The sequence below is a fragment of the Nelumbo nucifera genome, chromosome 4, assembly GCF_055504915.1.
Source record: "Nelumbo nucifera cultivar China Antique chromosome 4, China Antique-T2T, whole genome shotgun sequence".
Lineage (NCBI taxonomy): Eukaryota > Viridiplantae > Streptophyta > Magnoliopsida > Proteales > Nelumbonaceae > Nelumbo > Nelumbo nucifera.
In genome coordinates this window covers 95282432-95302970 of record NC_142652.1, presented here as the reverse complement: position 1 = coordinate 95302970, position 20539 = coordinate 95282432, and the positions used below count along the sequence as shown (strand labels likewise).

Here is a 20539-nt window from a genome sequence, read left to right as displayed (position 1 = left end):
CCAAAACCCTAGCCGACTAGAGATTTTCGAGGTTACCAGGAAAGGTGAAGCTTGGGTGTGGCGCTCTGTGCTTGGAAGGTGTCTTGTGACTGCTAAAGGAGGGCGGTTCAGGTTTGGAAGAGTTTGGGTTAGTCTAGTGGGTGCGGCAGTGTCTTCTCTCTTCCTCCCATCTACTAGACGGAGCAAAACCCTAGTTTTTCAAGCACCCAAGTTCTGGTTTGACTTCAAGTAAGTTTGCATAGTCAAAATTTTATGTTCTTTTGATTTCCGTTTGATTAATGGAGGCATACGAAAGTGAGTTCAAGCAGATGCCAGTTTCTGGACCTGCTTCAGTAGATTCCATTTTGACTGGTGTTACCACAATTAAGCTAGATGGGACGAACTATGTTGCTTGGGCACAGTCTATAAAAATCTATGTTTGTAGTAGAGGAAAACTCGGGTATCTCATAAGCAGCAAGGTGAAACCCGAAGAGACAGACCCTGAATTTGAAAGATGGATGCAAGAGAACTATACTATTATAGGATGGTTAGTCAACTCTATGCAACCCCATATAAGCCAGCATTATCTCTGGATGTCTTCGGCTAAGGAGATATGGGACAGTGTAACTGAGACCTATTCACAGAAACTGAATGTAGCCAGAGCATACAAATTGAAAAGTGATGTGAAGAACCTGAGACAGGGAGAGAAGAGTGTGGCAATCTACTACTCTATACTAAAATCCCTATGGCAGGAAATTGATGTTATGGAGACAGTGGTATGGGAGAGTAAAAATGATGTTGAAATGTATAGAAAACTAGTGGAGAGAAATAGGGTGTTTAAGTTTCTCACTGGACTCAACCCTGAGTTTGATATTATCAAACAGAACATTTTGGCCAGGGATGAGGTTACTCTTTCACAAGCATATGCTATGATAAATAGTGAGGAGAGTAGGCGGCAGGTGCAGTTGCAGAGTCCATCTACAGAACATTTTGCACATGCGGGAATGAAACCGAAGGGCCCTACTGAGAAAAGAGAGCAGATGTGTGAATATTGCAAGAAACCACGGCATACAAAGGACACCTACTGGAAGGTTCATCCTGAACTTCTTCCTGATAGGTTTAAGAACAATAATAACCCTAAGAAGGGCAGTCAAGTGGGAAAATCCAAGACTGCTAATGCTACTACAGTGCCTGAAGGGAGAAGGAAAGCGAAGAAAAATCAACTATTGAGCAGTTGGCTGCAATGAAGCTGGATTTTGAGAAGTATGGGAGGCTCCTAAATCACCTAGAAGCTACGGTTTCTTCAACTCACCCTTCCAATAGTACATCATCTTCATCGGCTTTTGCTCACTCAGGTACTCGTGCTTCTACGAATCATGCTTCAGCCTCAGGTAATCATAAAATCCCTTGGATTATTGATTCCGGTGCATCAAACCATATGACCAGTCTATCTAACCTGTTTTGCTCATATGGTCCCTCTCTGGGAAAGAGAAAATATCCCTTGCCCCCATCTCTAATAAAGGTGATATAAAGACCTCTGACACCCTGTTCTTATCTTCTATTCTTCATGTCCCTAAGCTTAACACAAACCTCTTATATGTTAGTAGCTTAACAAAGTCAATGAATTGCAGCATAACTTTCTTTCTCACTCATTGTGTTTTTCAGGACCTGCAGTCTCGGAGGATGATTGGGAGTGGCCATGAGGCGAACGGAATATACTTGTTGGACACACCAGATCAAGCTTTGGGACCACCTCATGAAGTTGCCTTAGAGTCAATCGTGTCAGAGCCTATTAACAAAATTTTATTATGTCATTTTCAGTTTGGTCACTTGTCCTTTTCTGCTTTGAGTCATCTATTCCTAGATATGTTTAAAGGAGTGTCTTTATCGAGTCTTCATTGTGAATCATGTGAACTGGCAAAGCATTGTAGACATTCCTATTCAATTAGCAATAAAAGATCATTTTCTCCTTTCCATATTGTTCACTCCGATGTGTGGGGGCCATATCACATGCCAACCATGGGGGGTTATAGGCACTTTATCCTTTTTATTAATGATTATTCATGTTACACTTGGATTTATCTCATAAAATCCAGGGATGAAGTACCAGCTATTGTGAAAATTTTTCATGAACTCATCCTCACCCGGTTTAATACCCGTATCAAAATATTCCGCTCTGACAATGCTAAGGAGTATTTTGAGAGAACCCTCTCCACCTATCTTGAAACTTTTGGGGTTATTCATCAAAGTTCTTGTTCCTACACTCCACAACAAAACGGGGTGGCAGAAAGAAACAACAGGCATGTGGTTGAGGTTGCCAGATCCCTCTTATTTGCATCCCATGTTCCTATAAAGTTTTGGGGAGATATTGTTCTTACTGCTACCTTTCCGATCAACCGTATGCCCTCTTGGGTCCTTGGCTTTAAAACCCCTTTTAGTCTTCTCTTCTCGGATGAGGATTTCTTTTCTCTTCCTCTCCGTGTGTTTGGGTGTACTTGCTATGTGATATTCATAGTCACCAAAGGCACAAGTTTGAACCTAAGGCTCATAAGTGCGTGTTTTTGGGATATGCTTCCACACATAAGGGTTATTGCTGTTTTGATCCAGTTCGTGGCACCCGTTTTGTATCTCGGGATGTCACCTTTGCAGAGTTGACTCCCTTCTTTAGTATTCCTCCTGAGGGGGAGAAATCTGATGAGTACTTTGCTATGTCTCCAGCTGTTCCTCTTCCCATCCCTTGTGAGTCCGATTATGGGGTGTCCACCTCTTCCACTGGACCTACCCCTGATGTCCCTGCTCCCCCTCCTGCTTCTGCTCCTGCTCTCCAAAGGTGGTACCAAAGGCAGAGATTCAAACATGTGCAGGTTGTTTCCACTCCTTCAGAAGAGCATCTTGCCACTCCCATCATTCTTGAGGAAACAGGTCAGCCCTCTACTGACCCATCTCAGACTGTTCCAGACCTTGACCTTCCTATTGCTCTTCGCAAGGGCAAGCGGAAGTGTACAGCCCATTGTATCTCCAAACACTTATCTTACAGCCTTCTCTCCCCTTCCTACTACTCTTTTCTTGCCTCTGTTTCTTCCCATGTGAAACCCAGGTCTGTACCGGAAGCTTTATCTCAAGTTGAATGGAAGGAAGCTATGATGACCGAACTTGATGCATTGCATAAGAATCATACCTGGGATATTGTGGACTTTCCGGAAGGGAAGGAACCAATGGGTTGTAAATGGGTGTTTACTATTAAATATCACTCTGATGGCTCTGTTGAGAGGTTTAAGACTCAGTTGGTTGCTAAGGGTTACACCCAAATGTATGGCATTGACTATCTTGAGACATTTGCTCCTGTAGCTAAGATGACTTCAGTCAGGGTTTTACTATCTCTAGCAGCTACTTTTGACTGGCCCCTACACCAGTTCGATGTTAAAAATGTCTTCTTGAATGGAGAACTGCATGAAGAGGTCTATATGTCTCTACCTCCAGGAGTGTATGGGAAAGAAGTGAAAGGCAAGGTGTGTAAACTACACAAATCTATTTATGGTCTCAAACAATCTCCTCGGGCTTGGTTTGAGATATTTCAGGCTGTTTTTGTCTCTTTTGGCTACATTCAAACACAATCTGATCATACACTGTTCTTGAAGAGAAATGACTCTCTGGTGACCTTCTTGATTGTTTATGTTGATGATATTGTGGTCATGGTAATGACATTGAAGAGGCCAATAAACTAAAAGGATTTCTCAACTCTGAATTTGAAATCAAAGATTTGAGAGATCTTCGGTATTTCCTGGGCATTGAAGTTGCTCGATCTAAGGATGGTATATTCATATCTCAGCACAAATATGTCCTTGATCTTCTTGCTAAAACTGGTAAACTTGGAGCTAAACCCATCTCCACTCCCATTGATCCTAATCATAAGCTTTCTGCCACAGATGGTGAACTTTTGTCTTATAAGGGAATGTTTCAGAGACTACTTGGGAAGTTGTTATACCTTTGCATGACTCGGCCAGATATTTCCTATGCAGACAGTGTTATCAATCAGTTTATGCATTCTCCCAGAAATACTCATCTAGCTGCTGCAGAAAGGGTTCTGTGCTACTTGAAAGGTACTCCAAGGAAAGGTATTCTATTTGCTAAGCATGGTCACATGAAGCTGGAAGCCTTTACTAATGCAGATTGGATAGGATGTATTGATGACAGAAGGTCCACCTCTGGTTATTGTGCTCTGGTTGCTAGGAATATTGTGTCTTGGAGGAGTAAGAAACAATCAGTAGTTGCTAGATCTTCAACTGAAGGAGAATACAGGGCAATGGCTCATGGTGTGTCAGAATTACTATGGCTACGATCCCTTCTAGAGGAATTGAGGGTGGACTACGAAAAACCAATGATGCTCTATTGTGACAACCAAGCTGCTATCAACATTGCACATAATCCTGTTCAACATGACAGAACTAAGCACATTGAGGTTGATAGGCATTTCATAAGGGAATGAGTCTCTTCAGGAGAAGTTTGTTTACCATTTATCACATCAGAAGAACAACTGGCTGATATCTTGACCAAGGGAGTTCCCAGGGGGAAATTGACACACTATATAAGCAAGCTGGGCATGATTGACATCTATGCTCAGCTTGAGGGGGAGTGTAAAGAGACTGGGCCAAATGGGCCCTAACAGCCTTTCGTGTGATATCCTTTATTTTATGTTGATGGGCCTCACTTAATGGACCTATTATTTGTTCTTATTTTATTTTCTTTATGTAACTGCCAAGCTGGCCGCCCACTTAAGGGTATACTTGTCATCATCAATTTTTTAGAGATTAATAAAATAGGGTTAGAGGAGAAGGGTGATTAATTTGACTTCTTCTCTTACCTCTTCTCTTCACCATCTTCCTCTCTTATACAATTATTCAGATCTGTTCTATTCTGCTAATCACTAAGTTTAATCTTGACATTAGAGGACTGATTTACATCTGAACCAAATCCCAATCATACCCAAATTTGACCTAGAAGGGACCAAAAGATCATACACACACTGGCTTTGAAACGGGATAGGGAGAATAAAGAGGGAAATTGGTCCTTCAGGGGTACCTCCCCCACCCACAAATGTTCCCAAAATTTAACCTAATTACCAGAGCAAAAATCATACCTGATGTATTGTAGAAACGAGGGAAGAATGACATGTATGCATTTCCAATGAGAGACCATGTTAGTCCTTGCCACAAGCCCAGAGTCCCAGCCATCATCTGCCTATCCATGAATACTCAATATTTCCTTAGTCCACAACTTATCCCTATCCCCTCCAAACCTCCACAACCATTTCCCCAACAGGGCTTCATTTTTCTTCCGGATATTGCCCAATCCCAAGCCACCCTCCTCTCTACACTTGGAGACTATCTCCCAACTCACTCTATGATCTTTCCTTTCCTCCCCTGGCTCCCATAAGGAATCTCTCATCAACTTTTTCAGCGCTACTTATTTTTCCTGGGATTCTAAACACAGATAAGTAATACACCGGCAAGCTAACCAATGTAGACTTAATCAGAATGATTCTACCACCCAGAGATAAATAATTCTTCTTCCAAGAGGCTAGCCTTTTCATAAACCTATCAATTAATAGGCTTCAAAAATTGTTATTCTTCGGGTTATCCCCTAAAGGCATCCCAAGTATATCATAGTCCACTGTGACACCTCACAACCCAAAATCTCAACCCTTTCCCTCATCTCCCCTTCTTCCATGTTCACCTCTACCACACAACTCTTCAAATTTCTGACCCATCTCACATCCTCCCCTTCATAGAATAGGATTGTATCATCAGCAAATTGTAGATGTGTGATAGGTAACCTGTCTCTTCCAACCCTCCACCCCCTAACTAGGTTCCTCGAATCTGCCCTCTCAATTAACTTCCCCAACACTTCTACTATCAAAGTAAAGAGAAATGGGAAAAGGGGGTCCCCTTGTCTAATTCCCCCAGTGGCTAGGAAATGATCCACTATAGACCCATTCACTAGGATTGAGTAATGACAAGTCTCAATACATCCCAAGATCCATTTGCACCATTTTACTCCGAAGCCAAAGCAGCCCAACACTTGCATTAAGAACGAAAGTGAAGGGTATTCCATTCCTTAATTTTTGCTCCTTCAATTTCCAATGAAATTTCATACCCTCCCCATTGGCCCTTGGGGCACTCCCATTCCACCAATCCTTAACTAGCTCCTTAAAACCCGGGTGGGACAACCACATATTCTCAAATCTGAAAGGTGATGGCCCTCTATTGCCAATATTCCCCCTCATTAAAACAATGAGCCAATGATCTAAGGTTACCCTAGGCAGAGTTCTAGATGTAACCCCCCCCCAGTGCTCCTCCCAATCTGTTGTCAATAAGATTCTATCCAAGGGATTGGCCTACAATTAGCAGTTGGAATCCTTGTGGTTTAAGAATATAATAGGTTTAGATATAGTAGCATGGATTTGATTTGCAGCCAATCCAAGGGATAGGCCTACAATTTAGACTACTCAACTTGATGAAGATAAACGGCTTTTTCACATTGATCATTTCTCACTTCCTACGACTATATATGATATTCTTGGTTAGACAGACCAACCTCCAAGCTCATGTATTTTGGATTGTTGACCTATATGAAGGATGACCTAACATTTTAACAAAATTGAATGTAATATTTTATTATTTCAAATGTCCTCATTGACAAATACACTCAAAGACAACTAAGAAAAGAGTATCAAAGTTCCCTACCTCAGCAATGCACCTCTTCAACTGGGGGGTTGTGCCTTCGAGATCATAACAATAATATACACTTAATGGATTTTGATCATATCCCGCACTAGAAGGTATTGTCAAAAGGAACCTACAAAAGAAATGTACAAGACATTGAGTCAAGTTCCAAAAATAGAATTGTCTAAAAAAGGGAAAGGAAACTTAAAAACCAAAAAGAAGGCACATAAATTTTGCAACTGGATCAAAATATCCTAACTTGTTTTCAAAGGGGGATAAGTAAAAAGGGGGAAGGCAATAAATAAATGAATTACAGTTCCGCACTTCTAAACTGGTATATAGATCATTTTCAATCTGAAAGTAGCAAAAACAGCTAAGGAGATAGGTAGAGGCTATCAGATAAATAAAACGTCTTAATTCATTCCTAGTTCCAGACTTCCGGTTACATATTACAGTTCTTTCCCACCACCTGCATCGGTTTTATTTGTTGATAAATAGTAAGTTCATTTTAATCTGGTTGAAATCCGGTTACTTTTCCGGCTTAAATTCCACATTTCGCCAAAAATCACTCAACTTAAGCATGTAAAATTGAAATCTAAAGCTAATCCACCTAAGTCACTGCAGCCAAACCGAGAAATCTAACCCAAAGTATATGATAGAATACATGTTCTTCAGTAACGAGCAAGCCTTTCTGCGTATTAGTTTAGCTGCTGACACTGTATAGAGAGAGAGAGGGACTAGAGAGGTTACGCTGGTCCGGTGGTGCCGGTGATTTGCCGGGCTTGGTGGGCGGAGAGGTGATTACGAAGATTGCCGGGTTGCGCGCGGTCGAGGTCGATGAGGGCATACCGAACTGGGTATCGAAATGCGTGGTGGACGGGATGTCTGCGCTCGTGCCACACCGTGCCTTGGTAGAGAGTTACTGCTTCAGCTCCGAGGGAGTAAAAGCAACTTCGTCGCCGAAGGAGGAAGGAACGGAAGAAGAGAAGAAGAGAGAGAACGGAGGATGTCACAGAGTTGTAGATGACGGAGAACAGCAGATACAGTACCTCCATCTCTCTCTCCCTCTCATCTCTCTGTCTCGAAGTTAAGTCCACATAATTGTGTGCAACGTTACGTGTTAGCTTACGTCTATTGGAACGGCCTTTAATTAATATGGATGTAATTTTTAACTAATATTTTTTTAAATAAAATTAAAGCGAACCAAACTCCTCCTCCGTTGTTCTCCCTCGCTGTAATTTATTAGCTGATTCCCATCGATCTAGCCAGTCAAACTTGAAGACGCAAAACCTGATCTATATATCAAAACCCCCTGTATTAAATTTCCATCTTTTGGATTCCTTGTTCGTTTCTTTAAGCCACAATCGGTCCCTCGCAGAGGAGGAATTAAGTGGATAAGAACAAATCAATCGGATGCAAAATAACTAATTAGATCTTGTATTTCTACGAGTGATTTGAAGATACCGCATCGGTGGTGAGGTCAAAATGGAGAGGAACAAAGTAATGGCGTACACGTACAAGGACTCCGTTCTCGAGCCATGGAAATGCCTGTCCCACACAAATCAACGAGGGTCCTATTCAAGTTTTAATAAAACTCTGAGCGGAAGATGATGATGACGATCAAGGTCCTCCCATTACTCGGACAAGAGCTCGAGGTGAGTTAGAGAACCCGGGTGATATCTTGGGCTTGAAACTCGACATTGAAATCGATAGGGTCATGCTGTACGACGTGCAATAAATGGGAGCTCACATCGTCTGTCCCCTGGTGAGCGACTCCTACGGCATCACAACACGCCGCGTGTCCTCTCAAAGCTTTAGCTGTTGAGAAAATTTGTGGAAATGCCGCGTTAACTTGAGAAAGGATAAATTAATAATTATATCTTAATTTATTTTGACTAAAGGGCGTGTCTTCTCAACGGTCTATGCCGTTGGGCCCCAACAGCCAAAGTTAATCCCCACACACGGGCGCCTCTGCCTTATGTGGAGCTAATGAGTCGGCCATTAGTTTCCATTACGCCCAAAAAGTGAGTTTGAACTCATCTTTCACTCCTCTCTTTCGAATATCTCACTCTATCACTTGAACTCTCGACTTATGCTCTTTGAAACCCGCCGGAGCTTGTCGAGTTCGAGTTCCCTCTTTAGATGTCGACGATCATTCTGACATATATATCAAAGGTATATTTTTCTCTTTCTTAGTTCTGATCTCAATCTCTCACTCCACTATCTTGACCTACACACTCTGGAACTCAAATCACCCAATCTGCTTCCCCGTTGGTAGATGCAAGTGTGGTTTTCTTAGGCTTTATGTTTTTTAGGGAAAATTCCACTTTAATACTTGAACTTTGGGGGTAGTGTTAAATTAGTATCCAAATTTTCAAACATGTCACTACAGTATTTAAACTTTCAAAAGTGTCAATTTGGTCCCTACCATTAACCGATCATCAATTATTTATTGAAAATGTCAAAAACACCTTTCAAAGACACTGTTCATTGTCTTCTACTATGAAACTGAACAATTATCTTCAAAGAAAAAGAGAGAAAAAACATGAAATATGATAGAGGAAAATAATAACTGAATGCAAAGAAAAAACTAAACAAAAATGCATTTCAAATCTAAAGCTAGAAGACAATGACCTCATTAGTCTTGAATCTCAAACACCTTAGCCAGTTCAATTTCAAAGTAGAAGGCAATGAATAGTGTCTTCTTTTGAATGGTAGTTTTGATATTTTCAATAGATAATTGATGATTGGTTAACGGTAGGGACCAAGGTTTAAAATTTCGATACGATACACCCAATACGGGGCATTATCGTATCGTATCTTTTAAAAACAGATACAAGATGCGCATGGAAATCGAACGTCTTGTCTTTTTTTCATGCATATCTGACCGTATTGGAGAGTATCAGAGGCATATCGGGGGTGTATCAGAATGTACTGGTAGCGTATCGACAACAAAGAGAGCCAAAAACTAAAAAAAAAAGGGAAAAGCAAGCTTATTTTCTTGAAATAAGCCTTCTTTCACCCCCAAATGACTCTAAAACTCCAAACCTCATTCCTAGAGTGCTAGATTTGCAAAAAAAAAAATGCAAGAAACAATGGTGAATCGTTAATTTTTTAAAAAAAATTTCAAATTTTGAAAAAATATGGCAAAAAATAGGTAATTTTTTTATAATATATTGTGATTTCTTTTTTTCTTGAATGTTTAAATTTATGTTGATCTGCATTTCTTACATTCAAAATCTTTTTTTGTGTGTATTATAAATAAATTTATGGAAATTTCATGGAGATATTTGGGGAAAATATAAATTAATAAAAAATTTGAAAATGTAAATTTTCTCTGCCTATAAAGACCAAATATGCTTTACATCTATGGATTTATCTATAATACCCATAGAGCAATTGAAATTTCTTCTTTAGTATTTTTTTATCTTTTATATTTTTAGAATTAAAAAAATAATATAATTAATTATATTTTATCATTTGATCACAACAATTGAATATATTATAATTTTGTGGATGATCTTTCATATCCATAAACCAATTGAAATTTCTTATTTAATAATTATATATTTATTTTATATTCTTAGAATTAAAAAATAAATAGTTAATTAATTATATTTTATCATTTGATCACAATGATTGAATATATTATAATTCTATGGATGATCTATCATATCCACAAAGCAATTGAAATTTCTTCTTTAATAACTATTTTCTGAAATATATTATATAATGTTAATTTATTTTTTATAATTTTTGAAAATAAATAATAAATAATTATTGATTATATTTTCACTTAAAAATTGTGTCAATGCATGTTTTTGTTATGGACACACCGCCCGGTAGCACACTGCGAAGCAGTCACAGGCAGCGGCACGCACAGCAGCACGCACCACCCGGCAGCGCGCAGCACGCACCGCACGACAGCGGCACACACCACACGGTAGCAACACTGTGAGACGCGCGCGTCGCCCGACAGTAGCGGTAGGGCGGGGCCCACACGACAGATCATCAGGGTGGGCCCACACTTATCTTGCCACATCAGCTCTACTCGCCAATGCGCCACCAGCTATACCAATCCTTATCTTTATCTTATCTTACCTTAAGTAAGAGTTATGTTACCATTAGGAGTAAGTAATTAGGAGTTTGAGTTCAAGTTCGAGTTTGAGTTTAATTAGGAATTTCCTTTTGTAATCTCCTATTTAAGGAGCCACAAATTGAAGAAAAGGCATTGAATTTTCGATCAAGAAAAGCGCTTAGGAGAGTTAGGGTGATCTCTTGGACAAATCACCCCCTAGTTCGCCACAATAGGGTCAGCAGGCAAAGGGAAGGGCAAGGGAAGGCTAGGAGTTTTCCCCGTGGACCACCCCGTGACGAGATCCTACGCGCGGGCCCATAATAGTTTTATGGTTGGATAGGAGAATTGAGTTTTTTCCATCCCATAAAACATTAAAACTTAAGAATTATAATTAAGCATAGGATTTTTAATGAAATTATAATTACCTACAATGTATTTCTTCATAAAACCATTAAAATATATTAATTTAATGTATATACACTTCATTGATGTATATTTAATGTTATTGATGTATTTTTATGATTTGTTAAAGTATTTATAGTATTTCCAAGTGTATCTTAGTTTTTCTCCGATACGCATGCATATCCAAGGCATATCCCGATACGTCTCTTAAAATTGCCTTTCTGATACTTTGAACCTTGGTAGGGACCAACTTGACACTTTTTAAAAGTTTAGGTACTGCAATGACACGTTTGAAAGTTTGGGTACTAACTTGACACTATCCCCAAAGTTCAAGGTACTAAAGTGGAATTTTCCCTTTTTCTATTTGTACTTAACCCACTCCCCTTTTCTATGTTGTCAAGCATACAACATTAGGGTTTTACTGTTCATATTGAATTTTTTCAGCCCGATTTTAGTTGTTACATTATGAGAAAATTCCCGATTTGCACCATGTACTTTGGGCCTAGTGCCGCTTTGGTCCCCAAACTTTTAAATGTGACAATTCAGCACCCAAACTTTCAAAATGTGACAATTCAATACCTGTCGTTAACTAATTGATAAGTGGCATTTGAAAAAAGACACAAATGCCCTTTAAGTGTCATCTAATTTTCTTTATCAACCATCTAAACATTGACAAAAAATCAACAGTCCCAAATCCTTACCTCTTATATTCAAGAAAGTTGGGATCACTAGAATGCCCGCTCAAACATGACCCCAACTATATTGAATGGAAGAGGCAAGGGTTTGGGACTATTAAATTTTTGACAATGTTTAGATAGTTTATAAAGAAAATTAGATGACACTTAAAGGGCATTTGTGTCTTTTTCAAATGCCACTTAAACGGTAGGTTAACATTTGATTAACGATAGATACTGGATTGTAACGTTTTGAAAGTTCGGGTATTGAATATTCACATTTTAAAGTTTGGGGCCCAAAGTACAGGGAACTAATTGGGAATTTCCCTTGCATTCTATCACAAATACAATTTTAATACCTGAAACCTAGAATGCAGAGGTGGAAAAAGAATACTACACTTAGACTTTTGATGAGGGGGAAGGACGCTAGATGATCCAACTAAGCTCCTTTAAGGGACTCCATCAAATGGTGCAGTTACATGTCATGATTTTGTGCTTTCTATATATCACAAGTCAAAACAAAGCTCATGATTTTGTGCTTCCAAACCTTAAACCCCAATTCAATGTTCCACTCATATTTTCTGTCAAACAAGCATAGCCTAAAAGAATAAATTCTTTACTATGAGGTATCCAATTACAAGTGGTGGAACTCTACCGGAATGATCGTCCGTGTCAAAAGAGGAAACAATGGTTCGTATCAAACGGACTCAAATGTGTATTACCTTGTATCGCATTGTATCGGTTGATACGCACGATACACCCTCCATCCATTCAGTAATCTCCATAAAAATGTGAATGAGGTGATTCAAACTCAGGTCACCTCATACAATTTAGAATTCACTATGTTTCCAAACTATTAGCCACGATTCATTTCATGATATAAAGTAAAATAAAAAATTTTATTAACTTTTTCTGTTCACATGCAATTTAAATAAAAACACATATTTATATTTAACAACTCTAACTAAAAATTAAAAAATAATAGTTAAAAATAGTATTTTATAAACTAATAGAATAAATAATGTATCAAATCCACATTTATATAAAAAAAGATGATTTTTAATATCAATAAATTTATACAAATAGAATAATTATTTTAATACTTAAATTTTATAAATTTGCACATGGTATAAATCTTAAAATTTTTATACACTTTTATTAGTGTTGAGATGTAAATTTTGGACCCAATATGAAATGGAATTGAATAACAAAATTTGGGACTAAGAAAGATTTGGATGGGACCTCATGTGAAGTATAATTAGAAAATGGGCCCCCTAATGTATTCCCACAAAAAGAATTGAGTGGAGAGGTACCATTAAATCCAAACCCAAGAGTGTATTGGGTAGGGCCCATTATAAATCAAATTGAATAAGAGCAATGAATACCTACCACGTAAATGCTTGAATTTTGAGACAAAGCCCACCATTAATGGCAATTAGAAAGATTTTCTTAAAATCAATTAGAGAGATTTTCTCTAATCAATTTTAGTGAGGCCCAATTGATTGGCAACCATTAACAATTTAGTTAAAAGGAAAATTTTATTGGCTGATTCAAGGAAGATTAGCTTAACACAATTAATGGATTTCCTTCTTTACGTGGGCTCTAATTTCTTGACAAGTGGAAAACCTCTTCCAATCAACCTTATTTATACAAAGATCACCAATTTGGTAATTGGAGATCTCAAACCAGCAAGCCTACAAAATAATACAATCCTTAATTGAGAGAATCCCATTTAAAAAGGAATTCACACTATAGGATCCTTCATGGATTAGCCGAATTTGGAAGTCAAATTTGGCCAAATAAATCAAGAGTTGTATGAACCCAACCCCCTTTTGCCAAGTGGCACTTGGCTTTAAATAGGAGGGGGACAAATCCAACCCCTTTCCTTATAAGCTTTTAAATAAGATCACCAATCGATCCTTAAATATTAAATCAGCAAGATTGTGGGTCCCCCCAAATTAAATGCATGGTTCATATCTGAATGAATAATTGGGTGGGCTTTTCACTATAAAAGGGGATGGGGGTTTTTTAGTTCGGGGGGTCTTTCTCTCATTCGGCTCCCCCTTTAACCACCGAGTTCGTCTCCGACTGCTGCCGCTCTTTTTGAAGAAGGAAAAGAAACAGGCTGCACCAAGATCAAGGAAGGAAGAAAAAAGACTCCAACTCTTCAACTATTGAAGTATCAAACTTGTTATCACATCAACCCGTGAAGTTCTGATCTTCAAATTCCTGTGATCCAAAAGGCTTCCGTCAAATCTACAAGCAAGGACATTGCTTTCAACTGTTCACATCATTGATTGTGCGTGAGTAAATTTTAGTTTGCATAAGTTTGAGCGTTACTTGCTTCTCCTAATTGCAAGTTCTAGTTGCGGTTTCAGATTTCATACAAGACGAGAATCAGATGATCTTCTTTGCCAAGAAAAAAGAGAGTTTGTATCCCACTTAAATTTCTGCAAAAAATATTAAATTAAATTCCTTTGAATTTGTCTACATTTTTCTTTGTGCTCCAAATCTACAAGCAAGGACATTGCTTTCAACTGTTCACATCATTGATTGTGCGTGAGTAAATTTTAGTTTGCATAAGTTTGAGCGTTACTTGCTTCTCTTAATTGCAAGTTCTAGTTGCGGTTTCGGATTTCATACAAGACGAGAATCAGATGATCTTCTTTGCCAAGAAAAAAGAGAGTTTGTATCCCACTTAAATTTCTGCAAAAAATATTAAATTAAATTCCTTTGATTTTGTCTACATTTTTCATTGTGCTCCAAATTTAGCATGAAATTTGTGTTGACAATTAGTTATTAACTAATATTTTAATTTAAATTAATAAGTAATAACAACATATTTATTATTTACAAAAAATAAAAATATTATACACAAAATATTAAAGAATATAATATTAAATCGAATCTATCAAATCCACTAATCTACATTTATTTCAAAAAATGATTTTTTATTTCATAAATTAATATAAATAAAAATATTAATAATGGAATAATTATTTTAGTAATTAAAAACTATGAATTTGTATATGATATGCATCTTAGAAATTTTTAATTTAAGATTATATTTTTATAAATTAATAGTTGATATTTTAATTTGCACTTGAAATTTTAATATTTAATTGAATTTTTCTTAATGTAAAAAAATTAAAATAGCAAAATAAAAAATAATTGATATAATAATTAAAATATAATAGGTGCATATGTTTAGTGTCTTGGACTCTTGATTGATGCACTATTACTAAAATTATGCATCCCGGTTCATTAATCATAATATATTTCTTCATATATATCCTTAATATTTACATTTTTATGTATTTATATATTAGTTTGTGATCATTTTGATCTTAAATTTAGTATTGTCAATATATTTATGAAATTAGTATGTATTTCCCTAACGTATTAATATATTTATGAAATTTGTATGTATTTCCCTACCGTATCCATGTGTTTCCATCTTTTTCATCCATATCCATGTGTTTCCAAAGCATATTTGCATCCGTATCCATATCCAAGTTGTCTGATACGATACCCGATACCAATACTTTAATCATTTGATCTGAGTTTTAGAGAGTGCAGGTCGAAATAGAGGAGTGAGATACTAAGATCATAACTGAGAGTAAAGAGGAGAACATACCTCCGGTGTATCTCCCGGAATGGTTGTCAACATCAAAAGAGGGAACTCGAACTCGGCAAGCTCCGACAGGTTTTAGAGAGCACAAGTCAAGAGTTCGAGTGAGAGACTGAGATTCAAGAGAGAGGAGTGAGAGATGAGTTCAAACTCACTTTTTGGGCAAAAAATGGGATCCCATTAGCTCCGCACGAGGCAGAGGTGCCTGCGTGTGGGAGGACACACGGTGTCTTGTGATGCCATGGGACGTTTTTATTGCGCAAGTTTGTGGGGGGCAAATTCGAACTAGTGATAGAAAAATTTTTGTCCCATTCAATCTAATTCATATACATCGCCTTCACCACCTCAATTTGAAACTAATAGACGAAAGGCTCTAATGGCAAGATTGATGCCAAACTTTATGAAAAATAATTAATCCTAGCCAAATATCCTTTCTGCGCTCTCTTCCCCTCCCTCCCCACCACAGATATTGTTGCAGTAACATGGAAATTTAAATATCAAAGAAAACCTTACAACTCTAAGCTTAACTAGCATAGTTTAAGCTCTCTTCTTGTCTTCTTTTCGAGTGAGCCGTCATGTTCTAAGCCTTTTCATTTTTAGTTTCGGGAAAATGATTGATCAGCCCAGGGTCAAAATTTGTAGGCTCAAAGTACTGTCAGGGTAGGTGCCAGCTCGGAATTGATGCCAATTCACAGGCAGGCGTTGGTGCATAGAATGTGGGTTATTGTCCATTTGAATGTTTATAACTCTGTAGTGTAAATCTGCATTGGGCAAATCCATACTTCTCTGATTAGTTTTCTTTAATTGTGTTAAGTTTGAGAGAGAGCGAGGTGAACCTCGAGATAAGGAAAGAGTCATGCGCATAAAGGAGGAAGAGCTCCCAGACTCAACCTCCTCTGAGTATAGGGAGTTAGTTCAACAAACATTAGCTGCCAAGGAGACTTTTACTCCCACCCAGTTAACTATAGCTGACCTACAACACATCAGAGCTGAGTATAATATCCTAAAGTCATTTAGGTTCAAACTTCCTACTATAGTGGGAATGAAGTTTGTGTTTATGAGCCAACTTTCGAGGGTAGGCTAAGGTTCCCCATTCTAACCCTCATTACCAACATTTTAAACCACTATCTGATAACTTTAGGGTAGCTCTCCGTTAAAACCTTTAGGATAGCTATAGGTGCGGCCTCCATTGGCAAGCAACATGACCTCTCAATGGACATCAGCACATTCAAGTCTTTATGTTTCATTAAACATCACCCCAATCAAACCAAACACTACTTCTCCTTATGACCTTTTTCGAAAAATCATTGGAGGATCTTCCATCCAAGGTCCCAAAATGGAAGTCAAGTATTTCTTTGTAGTACAAGAGAGGGCCTTGCCTTTTATAAACAAGTGGAGTACTACTGTAGGAGACTAGACGGTGATGCACTAACCAAAGAAGCGCAACAGGTTAGGGATTAAATTAAACTAGATTTGAAGGCCCCAAACTACTTAATTGAGGCTACACTGGTGAGAGTGGGTTTGAGCCCAAGTCCGCAAGGTAGCTCGCTCCCCTACCCCCCGGTTTTCTTTAGTTCCTTTTTATTAAGAGGGTGTTTGGTTCCGTTTACGTTTATTCAATAAATGTTTATTGATGGTGCCACATAGGCACCATTTCAGCATTTTCTCTCTCTTGCTCTTCTGCATACATCGAAAATGTAAAAAGTGAACTTTGGTTTATGTGCATGCCAACTGTTTGTAGAAGTTATTTTTTGAAGCTTCCACAAATGGCTAGGTGTTTATTGACTGTTACGCAGAAGTGGCGTCTAGTTGTCATAAACAACTGCAATTATTGCATTTCTCAATTTTACCAGCAAATAAAGTACAAATGTTTATTCAATAAATGTAAACGGAACCAAACACATACTAGGTTATCTTACCTGGTTCCATGTTGTGCTTTGCTATCAAGTGACATGGTTGGAGACTATATAGTTGGGGTCCTTGCTGCAACAAAGTCGGAGAAGCGAAAGTTGACCAAGGGTGGATCCTCTCGAGTTGCTGAGAAACAAGCTCCCATAGTCGCAACTCCGATGGTTTCCAAGGTCATTCCTATAGATGTCAATGAACCAATGGTCCTAGGGTCTAAGGTGACGTTTGGTACCGTTTACCTTTATTTAGTAAATGTTTAGTATGTGTTTGGTACCGTTTATATTTATTGAATAAACATAGAGAAATGCAATAATTGCAACCGTTTATGACAACCGGGCGCCACTAGGCACCAATTCAGTGTAACAGTGAATAAATGCCTGGCCATTTGTGGAAGCTTCAAAAAATAACTTCTACAAATGGCTGGCATGCACAAAAACCAAAGTTCACTTTTTACATTTTCAATGTATACAAAAGAGCAAGCGAGAGAAAATGCTGAGATGGCGCCTATGTGGAAACATTAATAAACGCTAAATGAATAAACATAAATGGTACCAAACATCACCTTATTGATGATGCCACATAGGCACCATCTCAACATTTTCTCTCTCTTGTTCTTTTGTATACATCGAAAATGTGAAAAGTGAACTTTGGTTTATGTGCATGCCAGCCGTTTGTAGAAGTTATTTTTTGAAGCTTCCACAAACGGCCAGGCATTTATTCACTGTTACGCTGAAGTGGCGCCTAATGGCACCTAGTGGTGCCCAGTTGTCATAAACCGTAGCAATTATTGCATTTCTTGGTTTTACCAGCATATAAAGTACAAACGTTTATTCAATAAACATAAACATTACCAAACACATACTAAGTAAGTGTCAAGGACCGAAGTTGCCCCAAGGATTGATCAAGTAGCTTCTTCTACGACTCAAGGTGTTAAGGCTCAGTCGTCCACCTCTCCTTCAAATGAAGTTGGGTCTTCCACAGCTCGAGCTGAGGAGATGGTCTATTTTCCCACCAAGAAGACACCTATCTAGAACCCCTGATGGAAAGTTCAGAGTGGTGATCATGTTTGAATCACAAGGTGGCCTATCAACTGAGCAAGGGTACAGTCATCTCCCAACCGAAGATGGAGATGAGGAACCTTCCCCTAAAGGTCCTTTGTAATTTACTATTTTTCTTATTTGTGAGGGACATAATTGTTTGTTAACACTTTTTAGAGTTAATATAATTTGTTCTTTTTAGGCAAGTAAACATACACACCCAATTCAAATAAGTGTTGTTTAAACTACTCTAACTTGGTATCAAAGCAAGTTCAATATCACTTCCTTTAAACACAAAATTCATTATTGGTTTTTAAGACTTCTGGAGTTATTATAAGTTTCTCTTTGTGATTGTTTCGATTAATACAAGGTGAACTACATTTTCTAGGAAAAACGGCCTTTAAATCATTGTTCTTGCTCTCTCTCTCTCTCTGTCTTAATCAACTTATCTGTTAGGGCTGAGATTTTGCATCTTGAGTCGCCTTAAATTCATTGTTACACCTATAAAATCTCGTGGAGTTTAGATTTTTCTTGAAGGAGTTTTGGTCTAAATAAGAGGAGTCAATTTTTGCTAGAATAGGATGCCCTTGGACTAGTAATCTTGTGTTTTTTTTTTCATTTAGATGAACTTTTAGGGCAGAAACTAGATATTTTGTGACACCCTTAAATTTCCCTTCCTCTTAAGTCTTGTGGTGAATTTAGGAAAGTAATGCATTTATAAATGGAAATAAGGGCTAGAGTATGAATTTATTAGGGAAAGTACCCCATCTCTTGATGCCATCCTTGGTGAATTGTTGAGAAAAGAAACCTATCTAGTTACTTAGTTGACTATTGGTGGAAAGCTAGATTCTATGATGGAGTTAGTTATTCTTGCCAATAAGATGAAACATAAGTGCAATGAATGTAAAGAATATGGACATGTTGCTTCTAGTTGCGAAAAAAGGAACATGTATACTTATTGCAAACTGCATATATAGACATTACTTGATGTCCTACCAAGCCACCTAAGGGCCAAAATCAGGGTCACAAGAAAAGTTTGCTGAAATAAGTGTTTAAAAAATAGGACTGGACTATCTTATTGAACTTATTGAACCATGACCTGAGGCCTTTGCTGGTTTGGTCACACCTCAAGAACCGTAATGTTTAAAAACCCTATGAAAACTGGATGATCGTTCGGTTTAACGAAAAAACTGGTGAACTATTCCTGATTTCATGAAATTACCTGGGCCACTAATTAAGTAATTGAAATTCTAAAATGAGTGTAAGAAGACTTAAAATCATGACCTCTTATTTTCATATATTACTTGATTACCATTAATCCACCTCTTTATTATGCTATTTAATGACTATTTATTGCATATATTATTTTATTGTACACACATTTTAAAGAAAATGTAAATTAAGAGACTTGAACTGTAGTGAAAATTGGCTGAATGGGCCTTAGTGTTCTTTATTTCTTTTAAGTAGTATTTAAAAGTCATGTTTCTTAGTTATAGGCCTTCTTTTATTTTATTTATTTTATTTCTTTAGTGTTGGCCACCCCATTAAGGGCAACCAAGTAATTGTCCTCGGACAAAGAATTATTAATAAAAGTGATGAAAGGGGGTTAGAGTAGAGGTGTAAATCGGGTCGTGCCATTTGCGACATGGCACAATGGCACGCGGGCCATTCTAGGCCCGATACGATGCTCTGTGCCGTATTGGGCCTGGGGTTTGGAGACCATGGGTTGGCATGACCCATCACGACATGGCCCACGGGCCCGTAGCAGGCCGTGCTCAACTTACCTAAGAACTAGCTTAGGGACCCCCCCAAACGACTAGTTTCAGCTTTTTGGGTTTTTTTTTATAGAATTACCCCTCAACAACTATATAGGGGGTATTTATGTATTTTGGTTATAGGGGATAAAAAATGACACAAATGCCCCCCAACAGCTATATAACAGCTAGTTTAAGGGGCATTTTGTGTAAAGTGATAAATAACTTTACAATAACCAAAATACCCCTCCTAACAACTAAAAAATGACTAGTTTTTAGGGTATTTTGGGCAATTGAATTATTTTCATTTCCTATAAATAGTTATATCCTCCACCATTCTCATCACACCAATTC

The 20539-nt window shown here is 37.9% G+C and overlaps 1 protein-coding gene across 4 annotated transcripts in view; it reads right to left on the bottom strand.

Moving 5' to 3' along the window:
- The window catches only part of LOC104610858 (DUF1365 family protein), a 74423-nt gene extending 66019 nt beyond the window's left edge, over positions 1-8404 (bottom strand). The window contains exons 1-2 of one of the 4 annotated variants that reach the window (XM_088904235.1): positions 8166-8404; positions 6723-6834 (exon numbers count right to left, since the gene is read on the bottom strand). In XM_088904235.1, the coding sequence (XP_088760361.1) occupies positions 6723-6834; positions 8166-8170 (117 nt within the window). In that variant the 5' untranslated portion in view covers positions 8171-8404. Of the gene's footprint in view, positions 1-6722; positions 6835-7451; positions 8092-8165 lie in introns of those variants that run through there. The other 3 variants (XM_088904233.1, XM_088904234.1, XM_088904232.1) reach the window with 3 other exon arrangements.
- Positions 8405-20539: the final 12135 nt, after the last annotated feature.